Raw genomic sequence first — 17,616 nt, 5'->3', positions numbered from 1 at the left:
GGAAGGAAGGAGGGAGGCATGGATGGAAGGGTAGAAAAGGAGGTTTAAGTCAAGTAAGTAAGGATGCATGAATCCAAAGTGGGTCTGCGGGAAGGAAGGCGGCCACAGGGAGGAAAAGATGCCAAGAATAAACCTGCAGGTGTAACAAGCTTATGAATTCTTTTTTCAACGTATGCTTGCTTTTGGCCTATCAGAATGGAGAGGGATGGGGACTGTGGCCGATGGGCTTCCCGGAAGGAGCCGAGGAAAGCCGAACTCGCTCTCTCCCTCCCTCCCTCCGGTTGTGTCTAGGTGGTGGTGCAAGCAGCCATGTTGCCGCGAGCTTGTTCCGGTATGAGGGCTGGCTGCTGCGTTTAGACCGCATTCGGTCGCAGCTCGTCGCCTGGCTACCCCCGACTCGCCCCTGGAATCGACAGTCCCATCGATGATGGATCGTACAACCTGATTTCAAAATCCAGGCAGTCGGCCAAGCTGCTGGTGGACCATCGTCATCATCGTCGGGGACTGGGGCTTGGTAGATATCGGCCACACCGCAGTGCAGTGCGGTACTGGTGAACGACCTTATTATTCCTATGAACGCAAGAGACCCCAGGGCGCCGCTGGCTTTGGTGGATTTTTGGACTTTGGTGGCTCGCTTGTGTGGCACCGGGCTCCTCTTCCCCCTCCGCCGCCGCCGCCTGTGGCCGCTGGAGCGCTAGCGGCTAAGCGAACTAGCCCAGTTAGCTCCGCCTTGAAGGCAAGTCGGGCTAGCTCGATGGGCTAAAAAAACCAACCCCAAAACAACAAAAAACATCCGAACAAATAATTCTCAACAGGGCCATGTTATGGTTTTCCACAGTGGCGCTTTTATTCGTCGGATACCCCACCCTGGATATCTCGCCGGGGACGATTGTTTCGTGTGAGTTGGCAAGGTCGGGACAGGGACCTCGCTGGGAATAACTTCGGCCTGAAAGTTTTTTTCCCCGACTTGCTTTTTTTTCTCCCCCCACACCAAGGAAGGAACTGTCTGTGAAAAAAACCCACAACAAATAAAAACACGAGCCCTGATGACAAACTTAGTTTTGAGGATTGTCGTCTATTCGCTCGGCGTTGTACTGGCTTTAGCATGCTAGTCACCTAGTTGAAACTTGTCTTGTTAATACAGCCCCATTAACTATTTTTGTTCTTCCTTCGTCGCCACCGACTTTTTGAAATGGTAAAAATCAACCCGAAGTCTCCATTGTGACATTCTTTATTTTTATTTTTATTTTTATTGTTGACAAACATGGGACGTGCGGTTGACAAGCTAGCGGGCTAAGTGTGCTAGCCGCCGATGTGGGATCCAACTTGTTGATTCACGGGCTATTTGACGTGCTGCTAGCACCGGGGCTCTTTTTTTTATTTTTATTTTGGGGCGAGATTTGTACCCACATCGAGCTTAAATGTACAAAAGCCACTGAATATTATTTTTTTGGGGGGTTGGGGGGGAGGTGGGGGTCACTGCTCCTCTGAGCCTTTTTTGCAACAAACAACCCTCGTCAAGTCAATCCAAAATGTCAACAAGGACCCCACTGGTACAAGTCATTGAAAATTCCTCTGGGCAGGTAAGATCACATCAACTAGTGTACAAAATATTGATATAGTCAAATATCCCAATGTGCACAAAATACGGCCACACAATTTCACTTAATTTGGTACTGATCTTTCATTTCTAGGAAAGTGACTCATCAATACTTTGTCTTTTTTGGAATAAATATAGTTTGTCTTCTATTTAGGAAAGTGCAACATCAATTGTTTGAATTCTTTTTAGGAATTGAAGGAGGGAGACAAGTGCGACCGTAACAGTTTGACCAGTCTGGTGGCATTTGTTATTTGAAAGTCACTTTAAATGCAGCTGGAGGTTTCATTTGCCCAGTGCTAGTTTTCTTTCAAACTGCTTGGATATCCAATTGAGTTTTGACGTCGTGCCAAATGCATATCGGAAGGGAAAGCGTCCGTAGCCAGAGGCTGAGCTGCACTGTTTGTGTTTATGGTGTAGCCATGTGTGAAGGTGTCAAAATTAAACCATTAGCCTAATCAACAACTAATCGATCATCAAATTAACGGACAGCTATTCTGACCAAGGAATAATTTGGAGATTGTATCCAAATCATCTGATTTCAGCCTCTCAAATGTAAATATTCTCTCTTTTCTATAGTCCTTCATGAAAGCAGATTACTCTTATTTTGTGTTTAATCAGAATGAGACATTTGCAATTTACATCTGCTTTTTCTTTGGAAAACAATGATCAACATTTGTTACAGACCAAGCCAGCAACTGAATCATAATCACTTTTATGGAAAACATAATAGTCAGTTTACAATAGTAGTGGTTTATATGATGAGCCCACTTGTTAGTATTTTTTATTTAAGCCGTTTCTGGTCATCCGCTTGCTCCAATTCTGTATTATTGCCACACAAACTCGTAAAAGTACGTGTAACTACCTCTTATAAAGGTCATGTATAGAAAGGCGTAAGCGCTGTTTCTTTATCTATTTTTTTTTTGCGATGTAACTTGAACCCGGAAAGATGTCTCCATAAATGCGCATATTTTTAACTCGAGTGTTATGAGAGTCCAGGCTTTTTCGTTTGCATTGGCCTTACATTAACTCTGTTATATTGTAACAAATGATCCCCTTTTCCATTGTAATTTCAAAATATCATCATCGGTTATCAATTATATATCGCGACCAAGCCCACCTGGAGCATTAGAATGGCAACCACGAGTGGACAAAAATAATACCTGGCTCTCACATGCAGATGTTATTGTGTTGAATAATGCAAAGTAAGTTTTTAATCGATTCATTGATGGGATAATCAGTAGAGTACTTGATTCTAAAAATGTTCTACAGCTGTGGGCCTCGTGCCCATAATACATTTCAAGCGAGGTGGAAGCATTTCGGTTCACCATTGTCCTGCTAGCTGCCAGTGCCAGCGCTAAAGACAAGCTACAGCATACGAAGCGAAATCTCTAATCTTTTTCCCCACAAAAATCTCAATTTCATCTATTATTCCCCCTTTGCGTAGATAAATCATAGAGGGGGCACAAACTAAAACTTAGATACACTGACTGTTTCCAACAACTCTGTTCGCAGCCAGGTTGTTAGTGCGAGCAGTGCACATCTGGGGGGGATGTGCTTTGAACTACAGAATTGTCCTGACAGATAATTTAGAAGTTTTAAAGTTGCGCCAGATGCGATTAGCGTAGACAAGTTTTCAAGTTACGTGACTCACTCGCAGCTCTGGTAAACAGTTTGGGAATATGAGAGCAGAAAGCGTTGGTGCTTGAATTTTACAATGTTGCAAGGTCTGAAACACAAAATGCACACCCTTGGATCCAAACGTCCTGTATGTAATATAAATGTGTTGAAAATGTATTCTGATACAGAACATGAGCCAAGGCCAATGAGTCTGAAAAATATATTCTTTGTATTCATTTTCTGAGACAAATGACTTCTGGTGTCAACTTGATCATTGTTTCCTTGACAAATGTGTTTTAAGAGAATTCCAGGTTTTGGACCAATCAGAATGTAAACAAGGCAGAGTTTTGCTGTGGCTTTAACTGGTAGTGCTTCAAAAATTCTTTTGATTCATGGGCGACAAAGGTACGTACAGAGCTTGCAAATCCATCCAATGATGAAGTCCCAGATACCAAATCAAAGAATGGCCAAACACAGGAAGGAGCAATTTGGGTGATCCTCGGAGATTACGGCGTAACTGGGATGGGATATTTTACCACACTTAGGTGTAGGTGTCAATAAAACATTTTCGGTACCGGTACCAATACCGATAGCTTCACTTCCTGAACAATACTTTTTCAGATACCAATTTTATTTTAATTCTAACAAAAAAAAAGACATTACACATTTCAGTACTAATCTTGAGTTTTGTTGTCCACCTTTGATATTTTTCCAGTCCAAGCAGTTTTCTTGCATAAGAATAATGAACTACAAATAATTGCCAGTGCTGAAGTCATTGTCTAATTCTCACTGCTGTTCTGTGGACCTTCTCACTCAGCAAATTTTCCTTAAAAAAAAAAAGTCTGCTTTTTCAGGACACAGACAAGCGCCCTACTGAGTAATGGTGTAGCAGTAGTAGGAAAAAAACCCCACTGAAGGTGGGGATGATGCTTGCATAGCGAGATAACCTGGTTGCCAAGTTTGATAGGATTGGCAGAGTGTGCCTCACGTTCCACCCCCAGGTCATTGAATTCACTGCGCTTCGGGTAGATGGCAGACCTCTGTACCGCTGTTTCACTACCTGAACCTTCTCTGTGGTGCTAAGCGTCTTCTTATTTCAACTGCCATATCCTCATCAGCAAGTAACTCAACTCAACGGCGGGGAGCTTTGGATTCTGGTTGAATTATGACCACTGATGCCAATTTTGCCCATCCATATAAAAGTTTGTCTTAGGGATGGATAAGCAGGTCTTGGATTATATTGGATAATGCGTTAGTCAACGGTTGTTCTGTTTTAGTTTCCCTGTTTTTGTCCATTGTCATCATGCAACAAGTACCGGTTTGTACTAGCTAGTTTCTCAAGCTCCATTCACCACAAATTCTTCGAGTTCCAGACATATACTGTCCAAACAATATTTGTGGTCCTCGTGTTTAGAACAAAGCAAAATCAATTCTAAATTAAACACGTCTGTGTAAAACTCACAATAATGTTTTCATCGTTGACATAACATTCACACTATTTTACGATGACCAATATTCAGGTTGACTTTTTTTCTTTAATTAACGATAATTACAATACAAAAGGGTAATACTGACCATTTGAAATATTTTCACGGTCTAACGATAGACCATTCACTGACTGCCTCCCTACAAGGAATCGGGTACCGAAAGGGGTGTGTATTTATTTTCTCAACAGCACATGGGCATTTTTGGAATTATATGTAGCAATTTTAGTGATATATTAAAATGTATTCTCGCCACATAAGGTAAGATCATATGTAATACCATGTAGAGACTGTTTGTATGGTTTGGTGCTGTTGTTTTGGTGAGCAATGCAGTTGGCAGCCAAGTTCAAATGAGCTCAGCAGTTCACTATTTAGTGTCCGTGTTTGAGGAAATACGGTATTTCCTGTTCGACAATGTTCTCCCGTGTCTTCTGAAAGAGACAAATGGAGCTCGAAATACAGGTCTGCACCTGACGTAATCGTTCATCTCAGCGTTTGGGGAAGTCGCACGGTAGCCTGGCACGCTGGCGGCATGGCTTGAACTAGCCGTTTCTTTATTTGAGAGGTCCCCGTCCGCAATGTTGTCCCAAAACGAACAGTCGTGTAGAACTTGGCGCTAAATGGCCAATCTGAGCTGGAGTTTCTGACGCCACTCACATGGCCATGGCTCTTAAAGGGCCGTGGCGTTGTATTCACATCAACACATGAATACTAGTGTTTGTGACTTTTGGCTTGATTACACTTGATAAAACCTTTCTTTTCTTTTCTCATTTTTTAAAATTCTACAGTATAGTGCTATTATTCTAGTTTTAAAACATTTCGTTTTTTGGGGGTACTGGAGTGGATTAATGGCATTTGAAATAATTTCAATGGGGAAAATTTATTTGATAGTTCTGAGCCTGGCCACGGATCGAATAAAACTCGTAAAACAAGCTACTGAACAGATTACGGCAAAAGTTCAAACTGTTTAAGACACTGAGGCATTTGCCTGTTTTTTTTCCTTTCTTTTTTGCGGCGCTCCTCATTCATGCTCCCGTCGAATGAGTCATCGCGCGAGCGTGACGATCCGTAGCGAACCCGTCGCCGATCCACCCAGGAAACCGTAAATTCCGCCTCTCTCCTTTAGCAGCGCAGTCGCTAGGCAGAAGAGCAGAAAGGGAGACAGACAGCTAGCTGGGGTCCTAGCAACAGAGAACCTACCTCTCACACACATGCGCACATGTGAGAACATTCATACTTGTTCTCACCAGCGCACACAGTAGCCCTCCTTCAGATACACACTCAGTTTGTGTTTCACTTGACTGGAACGACATTTTAATTGAATGAGCTGCGTCAGCAGCCCTGTTAATCGCCGCATGAACAGGTGCTTCAGTGAGGCACTGTGCCTGTGCTGTGTTTGTGTATGTATTTGTGTGTGTGTGTGTGTATAGGATTGTCTAAAAGAGTGCAGAGTAAAACAAGCCTTTCCAGTTGAGTGGAGTGGTAGGTGTGGCAGCACACTGTTGACCTGCCTTTAGAGGAGCGGAGACTTCCCTCTCCGCCACGACGCCTTTGTGTCTCGTGGGTTGCCATGGAAAAGAACTTGAAGTGGATCAATCTTATTGTTGTTAGCATGATTGGCCAGCTAAATAGTTATGCGAGCTGGGGCTGGGCGATAGGGCCTAAAGTTCATATCACTGTATAACTTGAATCCTGTCACAGTAACGGTATGCATCGCAATACAAATGTAACTGTAAAAATGAAAAATTGTCTCTGAATGGGTTATATAGTGCCTTCGCAAAGCTAAATTGATAAAAATCAGATAAAACAGATATAATTCAGATTTGAGAAATGTCTTGGAACCAGCTGCGTACCAAAGAAAGAGACCATGTCTTTCTTTGAATAAGTGTTTGGCTTTTGTAATGTCAGTCCAATCCTTACTCTTTTTTTATCATGGGGAGTACTTTGCAAAAAAAGCTTGCGCGGTTTAGTGGGCGTTTGAGTCAAGCGCATTTGACTGTTAAAATTCTGGACCGAGTCCAAATCACTGACGCTTTTTAACCGGGGCCTCCTGCTCCGTGGTCTTTGTGCGTGAAGTCGTTGTCACGCTGCCTGAGGCAGATAAAATGACTTCATCAACACCTGTTATCGCGATTGGCCGGTAGAGTTCAAATCTCTACGGTAGGTCGAATGTATCTTTTATACCGTCAGGATATAGAAGCAAGCGCTGTACTGTGCTGAATGCTCCATATGCATTCTTGCATCTTGGGGTAATCCAGCCCATTCACACCAAACTGACACCCAGTGTGACACCGCCATGCTAAAGTTAACTGCCTGTGTATACTGTATGAGTAATGGAGTGCTTGCGCAGCCTCGATTGGAATATTGTAAACAAGAAGGACCTGGAATTTCTATTAGGTTGAAGTTACACTACAGGTCCAACGGCCCAGTTCTGATTTTAAAATTAAAACAAAAATCCGATACAGGCATTAAAGTGTCTATTTCCATGTAAATTTCAAGTGACGCATTTCCAAAATGCCTTCTTTCAATTACATTGCGGGGATTTATTTTTATTTTTTTTTAATAATTGGGTTTAAAATGTCAATAAGCGATTGCATCCCCCCCAAAAAAACGGAAAGAGAATGCTGAAAAAAACCATCTGCAAATAGGTGAATCCGCGGGTGCCGAAGCGCGAGTATGTGAGGGTCCTCTGTAATCCAAATATTACATTTTGAGTTAGCCTGGGCTGACCCCCAGGACGTCTTACTAAAACGTATAAAAGGTTCGGCTTGATATTCACGAGACTCGACTTGACATGGACCTGATTCTGATCTGACGATAGCCGATTCCATGCATTTTTTTAAAAGTTTGGTTTTGTTTTTTTGCGCTGCCATGACACGAGTGAAAAGTCGGAATTCTGTCACTTAAAACCATAAAATGCAAATCCAGCCCCCAGGTGACGGCACAAAATGCAGGTTTGTATTTTGTTTACGAGTGTGTGTGTGTGTGTGCGCGCGCTGCGGGTGGTGGTTGGGGGTTATGACTTGCTTGCAGCTGCCCAAAAATGAAGGAAGAATCAGAATACAAAAATAGTCCCGACTTGAAACATGGCTAAAGAGTTGCGGAATGTAGTACTTAGCGGTGTATCCTACCTACCCGTCCCACCCTTTACTGAAAAAAACGAATTCTTCTCTGGAAAAGTGCCACAATGTGTGCTGTCATTTTCTCACATGACCCAATTTTATATTGAAGTTTTGTGAATGGATTCAGAAAGTGTGACACGGGGATATTGGGCAGGTTAGCACGCAGTTGACAGCCTGCAGATGCATTTGGACGCGGTCGCAATACCCGCTGCGTGTGTGAAGTGAACGGGGCCTAAATGGATGACAAATTTCTTTCAGTGGCGAGAATATACTTGGTTCACGCATCATTGGGATATGTCACTATGGTAAAGTCTCTCCTTTCATGCAGCTGTTGTCAGTCTGCTGTGGCAAATGTAGCACTGAGATTACTATAGTGGTATTTTGTTGTACAAGTTTCCCAATTTATGTTTTTAAAATTACCAGTCATCGCTGGGTTGAGTTTTTTTTTTTTTTTTTTTTTCCAGTTGTTCTGACTTCCGGCTTGTCCCAATGTACATTATTGAGTTATAAAACCAGTTTATTTCGTTGTTTTGTGCTGTTTTCCTTTGTTAAAACACTTAAGCCCCCCCCCCCCCAAAAAAAAGTTATTTATTTAATTTTTTTAGGGCTAGAACAGATGAAGTGAATATTGCACGATTGATTTGAGCTTGGTCACCGAACGAATTAAACTTGTAATTCGAGGTACCGCCATATTTTCTTGAGAAAAGAAGACCTATTTCGTGTGACCCTGGTATTTACTGTGCAGTACAATTTTTGGAACGAGCATAAAAACAAACAAACAGGGAGTCCCCATTGTGTGTCTTTGTGTTACAGTTGTGTCCATGATGACATTGTCTGTCTCCCACTCCTTTGCCCTCACGTTCCAAAAATAAAAATCCTTTGCTCCACCCTCACACAAGACCGCATAAGGATCTCCGCTCAGCTCCCGGATTGATGCAAGCGACCAAGATGAAGCACCCCCATTCCACTTTGTTCTGCGCAGTCAGCATGGGGATGGAGGCTTTTAGACAGGAGACCTTCCATTTGGAGCCGGGGAACACAATGGAGTAATCGTGCTTCTCCCAGGGCCCCGAAAGTGCGGTCACCTTGGGAGGAAGATGTCGCTTGCGGTCTGCGGCTTATTCGAAACACCGAGCGAGCCTCTAATTTGTCCCCGGATGATTGCAAATAAAATCACAAGTGGGTGTGGAAACGGGCGGTCAGGAGAGTTCCAACAGTGCCATTGAAAACTCTCTGAGGGGATGCGTGTGGTTTGTGCCACTCTCCGTGCCCGCCCGTGTGCTTGTCGGTGCATGCGTGCCTTTGTGCGCATGGGATGTGTGTAGACTTGTGTCGCTGTGCGCTTGCTTCTGTGCGTGTTGTCACCCCGGAGCCAGTTTGACCCTGATCCCTCTTTACCTGTCCGCTCAGATCTCGCTCAGACACAAACACACAATTAACCTTTCCTGGATTTGGAACATTGTTGCCAGTCGTGCTAAAACCTGCCAGAACGGGATTTTGTTTCCCTCTTTTTTGTCACTTCTCACCTGGAGCGGTGCTAAGGAAACACAAACAATATGATGTATTCCGTCAAATCCCGGGATTAATGGCTCATCACAGGATGTAAATTGTGTGTTAAACGTTAACCACGGGAAAACACGGCAACAGGAAACCCGAGACTTGGCCTGCGATATTTGCACCCGTTGAGCTGCATTTCCCTGTTACCTTTTGGCAACACTGATTTAGTGGAATACAGCTTCACATGAGTTTTTCTAGACTTTCATTTACAGTAAAATAATGGAGTAATGAAAGAGATGAAATACAGCGGCACCTTGACTTACAAGTGCCCCTGTGTTGTGTGCATTGTGGCTATTTTTGTTTTATTCTGTATGTCATGTTTGTTTGAATGGCGTTATCTTTGTCACAGTAAATGTGTTGAAAAAAGGGACATTTTCTATTATCGCCCAGTCCTAAGCTACAGTATGTATGACACTTCTTTTCCCATTTCTTCCGACTCGTTAGGACTCCAAGTCATTGTCCAGCCGCTCCAGCATGCCGCGATGTCGGAACTCCATCACGACGACCACGTCGGACGACCAGCCGCACATCGGCAACTATCGGTTGCTGAAAACCATCGGCAAGGGCAACTTCGCCAAGGTCAAACTGGCTCGCCACATCCTCACTGGAAAGGAGGTAGATGTGTGTGCTTCACGCACGCCACACTGAACGACTGATAAATGAGAGTGAAAGATTTAAAAAATGTTTCCTGAGTTGAAAGTAAAGTTACTGATTGTGAGAACGTTGAAGGAGACATAAATGTTTTTTCATAAAGGTTTTCTGACATTTATCCTTCAAAAAACACAAATGATAAAGACTTACAGGACACTTTTAAACTCGTGTTGGGATACTCTGGTTCAAATCGCACTGTTTGGGAGGGCGCTTGTGTCTCAATGCAGACTACTCAAAAAAGCAATGGGCAAGAAATCGAGCAACTTTTTGCAGTGTTATCGAAGAGATGATTAATCGTCTGTGTCCAGACTGCAAATGCGTGGCGTGTGTGTGAAACCACCACTGGCTCATTGAACCACCTACTGTCCCCATAAAGCGAGCATCCATGCAGATTCCATGTTGTTTTCAGCTTTTTTTCCCCCCCCCCATTTATTTATTTAAAAATGTTTTTAATGGCTTTTTGTGTTGTCAATTGTCCACTGTTTTGTCACCTTTAAAGTGGCTTCCTGGTGGCAGACGGAAGGCGTTCATGTGTTGATGTTGCCATAGGTTTGTGAAGAGCCACAGCTCATATGGGGCATGGAGACCATACATCCCCTTGCAGATAAGCTCGCCATTGTTTACCGCATTGGAGAAGCCTTAATGTCTCCGGCTTACACCAGCGTTGTGTCGCTTTAAGGGGAGAGCGGTACGGGCATGCCGGCGCTCCTCCTTTGGACCAAGTCAACAGGTTGGTTCGGCGGGACGTGGGTGGGCTCTGTCAATGTGTGACAGCTCTCTGCCTGACACCCTGATAACGCTCCATGTGACTCGCTGGCGCGCACACACGTGCACGCACGCAAACAGTTGAAAAACAAGGGAGAGTCAGAGGGTACGAAAGAGTCAAATGAGCACCGTGAGAAAGATGAGAGGAAAAAAGCACTCGGTTGTCTTCAGTCCTTTGTTCTCCTGCTCGTTTTCACCAAGCTCTCTTGGAACTCCCCCCATCTCTGTCGCACTTCACACTTCTTTGTATCCCTCCCATCTGCCTCTCTATTTTTGTTTCGGTTTCATTGCCGCCTCTCTCTTTTTGTACGGTGCCGTCGACCCTTGCGCGTGTCCGTATTCTGCCCCCATTATGCAACCGATGCCTGCTGCCTTCGTGTTGCCATCAAATTCGTGCACCTCAATAAAGGGGTGCTCGTCCTCTGAGGCGCACCCGTATCTGATCTGCTTCTTGTGTGATAGATGAACACGATTCATGTTTTTTTTTTTTTTTTTTTTTTTTTTGCCTCCTAGGTGGCTGTTAAAATCATTGATAAGACACAACTCAACTCCTCCAGTTTGCAGAAGGTGGGTGTCTCACTCCCGCTCACACTCTTTCTCCCACACATGTTCATATTGTTTAAGAAAAAAAAACAGTCCCCATTCACTCTCTTGTCACTCTCACCCTGCTTTTCTGAAGAGGCCCAGTTTTTCAGTGAGTTTTAATTACAGGAAATAAGCTGCAATTACTTCCTTTGATCGTGGCTGGGTGGGGTCTATCCACTTGCATGAACACACACACGCGCGGTCTTGCCATGTGTGTTTGCGTCAAGGCAAATAGAAATGCAGAACCACTGCCTGGCTTGCCACATAACTGCCGCTGCTTACATCCCCCATGTATATTAGCACAAAATGGTAAGTATACTGGTTCTCCAAAAAGTCGTGTTACCACTTGATTCTAGTGGTATTTTGCCCCAACAATGACAATAAAGACAATTCTTATTTCTATTTTACTCCACAACACAATGTTCGACGGGCATAGCCCTCCCCCGTCCTCCAGTCCACATGTGTAGCGTATCCATGGACATGCAGACTTTCTAATGGCAGGCACATGCAGACCCCCAAATGGTGTTTACTTAGTCAGGAGCGCCGCCTGTGTCCGATGAGTGTTTGACACAGCTGTGTGTGGCTTGTTTGCCAGCTCTTCCGGGAGGTGAGGATCATGAAGATGTTGAACCACCCCAACATCGGTGAGTCAAAAGGAGAGCCGCGTTTCAAATGGAATGGCTACAAATAACGGCCACTCACTGTTCGTTTTGTTTTGTTGTTTTGTTTCCCCGCCACCATTAGTTAAGCTCTTTGAGGTGATTGAGACCGAAAAGACTTTGTACTTGGTAATGGAGTACGCGAGTGGAGGTAAATGTGTGATATTTTGAGCTTTTTCTTGAAATGAAGGATTGAGCCATAATTGTGTGCTTCTCTTGTAGGCGAGGTCTTTGATTACTTGGTGGCTCATGGCAGGATGAAGGAGAAAGAAGCCCGTGCCAAATTCCGACAGGTATGTTTGTGTGCATTACAAACTAAATGATTCATTCACTTTACCTTAGTGTGGGCGATATGGCTTTCAAACAAAAACTTAGATTTTTCTTCACAAAAATCTCATTTATCAAATTTTGCTTTTTTTTTTTTTTTCCCTGAGATTTGCTTTATTTCTCCTGATACTAAACAAGCTTTGAAAACGTTTCCCAGCATTCACTTGTATCAAACAAGTTCTTCCTCTCGGAAGAAACAACTATTTCGTCGAAATGTATGAAAACATGGTCCTCAATACAATAGAAACAATAAACAATTTATCATTATGGTGCATGTCTTTTGTCAAAGAGAAACGTCGCACCCTCGCTAGCTGTCTCGTTTTTTTTTTTTTTCCTTTCCCCCCCTCATGTAGAGTTGTACAGGTGAAGCAGAGTGACCTGTAAAAAATATTTGTGGCTTGGAAGCACATACCTCTGGTCAGAAGTTTCCCATATGGTGATAAATCATTGCTTTTTATAATGTGTAAATGGGCATCATGTTTTTTTGGCAATGTTCAGAGCGTTTGACTGTTCGAATAAGTGAAGTGACCATATAGCTAAATTGGCACCGGTGACTTCTGTAAAGTAGCTTCTCTGTTCGTAGCCATGTTGTTCGTGAAAGCAGTGCATGTCAGCGGAAGCGCCAATTAAAAAAAAAAAAAAAAAAAGAAAGCAGTCTTCCAGGTCTACGTTACCATTGCAGTTGCTTCCTAATTGTTTTTTTCTTTCATAATACAACCAGTCTTTTTCTGCTCTCTGTCCCATGCTCACTTTCTCACTCCCCAGATTGTGTCAGCAGTGCAGTATTGCCATCAGAAGTGTATAGTACACAGAGACCTCAAGGTGACAACACACGCGCGCACACACATGCACGATGATGAGCTGGTAGTGACCGAGCCTCTTTTGTCTATCACGTAATGCACAAACTGCATTACCACTGGCAGTATTTTCTTATCAACTCCAGAAAGGTTTCTGGAGGGCAGACACAACTCATCGTAGTGATGTGTTCCATTCTGCACTAAACCCACTGATCGGCGGGTCGTAATGAAAAGGACGTCATATGCTTAACACCGGTGGAGATGTATTTTTTTGAATCAGCCTGAATTGCACAGTGAAGTGTCGCTGCTCGTGCCGCAATTAGAAATGCGGTGTAGCTTTCGTAAGAGTTTTTACCACTTCATTGATCATTGTCTACACCGTCTCCATGTAAGCGCTCCCAAGCCTTGAGATCATACACGTAGAAGGTACAGAATATTTAGAGCATGTGAAAAGGAGAGTGCACCTGTTGCTAGGCAACCAGGGCCTACTTGCTCAATAGCTCACTTCAAGCTTCGGGAAGCGTCATCGCTGATTTTTCCCATTGCGTGCTACCTGATATTTCAAGCAATGTTTCAGACACTCAAGTTGGAAGATTAAAGTATAAAATCAAATCCAAAATTGACTAAATCCTCCAACTCCATTTAAATGCCCTCCTTTTTGTCTATCGGCAGGCCGAGAACCTCCTCCTGGACGCAGACATGAACATCAAGATAGCGGACTTTGGCTTTAGCAACGAGTTCACGCTGGGGAACAAGCTGGACACGTTCTGCGGTTCCCCGCCGTACGCCGCGCCTGAGCTGTTCCAGGGCAAGAAGTACGACGGGCCCGAGGTGGACGTGTGGAGCCTGGGAGTGATCCTCTACACGCTCGTCAGCGGCTCCCTGCCTTTCGATGGACAGAATCTCAAGGTTTGGACCGGCGGCCTAGGCCACACGTGTGTGGATCCAGGGCTTATATAAGCGGCTGTCGGTTTCGTGTGGGTGGTTGTAGTCTTTGCCTTTCTGACTTCCGTTCCTTCTACCCAGCGGATTGCACCGGTTTGAGCAAGAGCAACTGTGTATTTATTGATTTGGATTGTATTTTGATGAGAAGTGGTCAAGCCTCGCTTCTTTGCACAAACTGCATTTCTTAACGCCACCTACCATGCTGTGCATTCAGGCAGCACCCGCATGACACATCCTGAAAGCGCAGACACATTTTGGGTGGGCGATCTGATACCAAATGTGATGCTGATATTAACATTCCTGTGAAGTATCTAGGTTTAGCAAGTTTGCCTTTTCACTGCGTCACGCTGTGTATGGTTTTGTTAAACACTGACATCTCTTGTCTTACTATTTATTTAACAAACGGGCTGTTAATGTAAAGTGGTACAATTAAGGAATTAATTAGTTCAGTGACCAAGCTCATAATTTATTATGCTGATTTATCATATCAATTTTGCCAATTGAAATGCCATTAATCCATCCCAGTCCTTCCAAAACACGCCACTATTTTTTTTTACTTTTTAAATAAAGAAAATAGCACCTGTGTTGTAAAATAGAAATTAAAAAAAACGTACTACAAAAACAAAGATTTATTTTTTAAGTTTCCTAAAGTGTACTGTAACTAAACGTGCGAAAGTCACGCACTGCATTACACCGTGTTTTCATGTGTTCGTTTTAGCTCATCGCTTGACTTGGCCTTTTCCCACGTGGTTTGTTAAGTATCAGCATCTGAGCCGTGCTCCTTGCGAGTGTTTTCTGTTTTGTATTTGTGCGTTTGACTGAACTCGCTCGTAACACAAAGCAAAAAAAACGACGGCTCGTAGGTTGGCGCACTCGGAAGGTACCCCTGTAATTGCGGACTGAAATAAAATAACCCAAAAATGACTTTGCACTGCCCTGTCCATCTCCAGGAGCTGAGAGAGCGCGTTCTGCGTGGCAAATACAGGATTCCGTTCTACATGTCCACCGATTGTGAGAACTTGCTGAAGAAGTTCCTCATCCTCAACCCCTCCAAAAGAGGCAGCCTTGAGGTACACGCATGCACAAGCACGTCCCAGTTCATATCGCGACACGACAGCTCTCTCCAAACCCCTTAAAAAAGATGATCGTCCTCGCCAATGTGTCCGTTGCTAACGTGTGTTTTTGTGCTTTTCTCCCAGCAGCAGATAATGAGGGACCGATGGATGAATGTAGGACACGAGGAAGAGGAACTCAAACCCTACATTGAACCCCAACCAGATTATAAGGACCCCAGAAGGACAGGTACATACGTACAGACACGCTTCATACACACAAATGGTGACTTATATCATTTGTTCAGAAGTCTAATGGGTATGCTGCTTGTGTGCAGACATTATGCTGCAGATGGGATTCTCTCAGGAGGAGATCCAGGACTCACTGGTGAATCAGAAGTACAATGACGTGATGGCTACCTACCTGCTACTGGACTATAGGAACTCTGAGGTACGCACTCTTCCCCAGATGTGCCCACGATGCTCTCGTGTCATCAGCGGTAAAAGAGTGTTCCCCTGCTACATGGTGGTTCAACTACTGCAGTTTTTCCGTGAAACGTTTCTACGGTACTTGTATTGGGGAAATTTTAACACGTTTAAATATGTTAAAATGCTGTTGAAACTATTTGAAAAAATTATATGGTGTCTGTATATTGGAGGTTTTTAACCTATTAGGGGTATATCTGGAACGTAACCCTGGTGATGAACAGGGGTTCACTGTACTTCTCACCGACACATCAGCATTGTGGCTGTCGTTAAATATCTCTGTTAATTTTCTGCCTTTTGTTCATCAGCTGGATGAGGGTGGTATCAAGCCCCGGCCCGGAAGTGATGTAAGCAACATAAATGCCCCCTCCCCGCCACACAAGGTACAATGTGAACTATGACTAACTAATAGCCTCTGTATTGTGGCCAGTGGTTGCCAAAGATGACGACGGACTCATAATCACCATTTCCGCAAACGTTTTACCTGCACGCTCGAGTGCTGGGCTGAATCCTCTAACTGCCTCAATGGTCCTTCCCATCTTTCTCAGGTACAGCGCAGCGTGTCGTCCAACCAGAAGCCTCAAAACCGCAGAGCTGCTGACCAGGGTGAGACTGGCGTGTGACATAGTGGAGGCCAGAGAACTGCGAAAAAGCTGGGATGCTGGGATTACATTCAAATAGGGCCATTGCCAGGATCTGAGGATTTTGGTCTGTAGAGATGTTGACTGCAATGCCTCGTCTCCTCTCCAGGCTCCTCCTACTCAAAGAGAGGGGGGCAAGCAGACAACCGGACCGCTGGAGAGGATTCTGGAAGGAAAGGCTTGTCAGGTAGCTCCACTACCAAGGTGGCCGCCAGCCCCTTGGCCTCTTCTGACCGCAAGAAGAGCGCCACGCCCTCCACCGTGAGCTCCAGTGCATTTCTTATTTCAAAATCCGACAACTTTGCAATATTACCGATTCACTTGCTCCCGTTGCTTCACTGACAATAAAGGGAAATCTGGAAAATGCAGGCGTTGTGGCTGTATTTGATCTGATGATCTGGTCCAAAGATCGAAACGGAAGCTAGTCACTAATTAACCTGATTAATGGCCATGTGACTATACCACGGCCGAACATTAACTTCTTGCTTAATGTTGAACATTTGTTTTAGTTGTTTTATTTTTCTGATATAAGAACACCATTCTTTAGAGCACGGCCACTTCTGTCATTTCCAGTTCAGTCCAGTGCGGTTGATTGACAAATCATTCCAGATTGTTTATTTATTCCGAATTGTTATTGGTCCTATTTATCCTTTCAGAATAGCATCCTGTCAACTGGCACTGGTCGCAGTCGGAATTCTCCTCTGACTGAGAGAGCCACGCTGGGTCAGGGCATCCAGAATGGCAAGGACAGGTAATAAGGCAATAACATGCAAAATTGCCAACGAGCCATCTTCGGGTACACAAGTGGAAACAACATACAAACATGCACAGTTTTACATAGCACAATCTGCCTCACCCTGCTTAGTGAATGAAGCAATCTCACAGCTGTCTGTGGCTCTGTCCCAGACCTTGGCTGGTACTCTCCTGAGCTCAGCCAGCTGGCTCAGGGCGCCCTCCCGCCAAACCCCAGATTTGACCCCACCCCACCCTGCTGGACAAGGAAATCAGGCTTTCCTGAGAATTTAGGCCAAACCTCCAGTAGATTACAGATTACCCCAAGTGGGTTCGATGGACGCCGGCCAGTCGGAAGTAAGGCGGGATTTGGTGGACACGCATACACAGGCACCCCTTTTCCTTGGAATATGTATTTAATCACCACTCGAAATCATACAATAGCGCACAGATCTCAAATGCCCTTGATCATCAGGATTTGTACTTGTGCTAAACACACCTTGCACACGTCCACACATGCAGCATAAATACGTACACGCCGCTCACGCTTAACCCGACCGGTGCTTTGTGTTACTTCCCTTTCACGTTCAACATGA

General features: G+C 44.3%; 1 protein-coding gene across 9 annotated transcripts in view; it reads left to right on the top strand.

Moving 5' to 3' along the window:
* The first annotated feature begins 291 nt into the window (after nucleotides 1-291).
* mark2b (MAP/microtubule affinity-regulating kinase 2b) overlaps nucleotides 292-17,616 on the top strand; it is a 30,009-nt gene continuing 12,684 nt past the window's right edge. For 6 of the 9 annotated variants that reach the window (XM_061668642.1, XM_061668641.1, XM_061668637.1 and 3 more), the window contains exons 1-15: nucleotides 292-1,583; nucleotides 9,825-9,995; nucleotides 11,310-11,363; nucleotides 11,977-12,025; nucleotides 12,126-12,191; nucleotides 12,263-12,333; nucleotides 13,133-13,189; nucleotides 13,837-14,073; nucleotides 15,060-15,179; nucleotides 15,309-15,411; nucleotides 15,500-15,612; nucleotides 15,956-16,030; nucleotides 16,196-16,253; nucleotides 16,398-16,549; nucleotides 16,945-17,039. In XM_061668642.1, the coding sequence (XP_061524626.1) occupies nucleotides 1,533-1,583; nucleotides 9,825-9,995; nucleotides 11,310-11,363; nucleotides 11,977-12,025; nucleotides 12,126-12,191; nucleotides 12,263-12,333; nucleotides 13,133-13,189; nucleotides 13,837-14,073; nucleotides 15,060-15,179; nucleotides 15,309-15,411; nucleotides 15,500-15,612; nucleotides 15,956-16,030; nucleotides 16,196-16,253; nucleotides 16,398-16,549; nucleotides 16,945-17,039 (1,472 nt within the window). In that variant the 5' untranslated portion in view covers nucleotides 292-1,532. The remainder of the gene's footprint in view (nucleotides 1,584-9,824; nucleotides 9,996-11,309; nucleotides 11,364-11,976; nucleotides 12,026-12,125; nucleotides 12,192-12,262; nucleotides 12,334-13,132; nucleotides 13,190-13,836; nucleotides 14,074-15,059; nucleotides 15,180-15,308; nucleotides 15,412-15,499; nucleotides 15,613-15,955; nucleotides 16,031-16,195; nucleotides 16,254-16,397; nucleotides 16,550-16,944; nucleotides 17,040-17,616) is intronic. The other 3 variants (XM_061668643.1, XM_061668635.1, XM_061668638.1) reach the window with 2 other exon arrangements.

Source organism: Phycodurus eques, chromosome 23, assembly GCF_024500275.1.
Source record: "Phycodurus eques isolate BA_2022a chromosome 23, UOR_Pequ_1.1, whole genome shotgun sequence".
Lineage (NCBI taxonomy): Eukaryota > Metazoa > Chordata > Actinopteri > Syngnathiformes > Syngnathidae > Phycodurus > Phycodurus eques.
The sequence above is the reverse complement of the archived record's forward strand: the minus strand, read 5'-3'. Positions and strand labels throughout refer to the sequence as shown.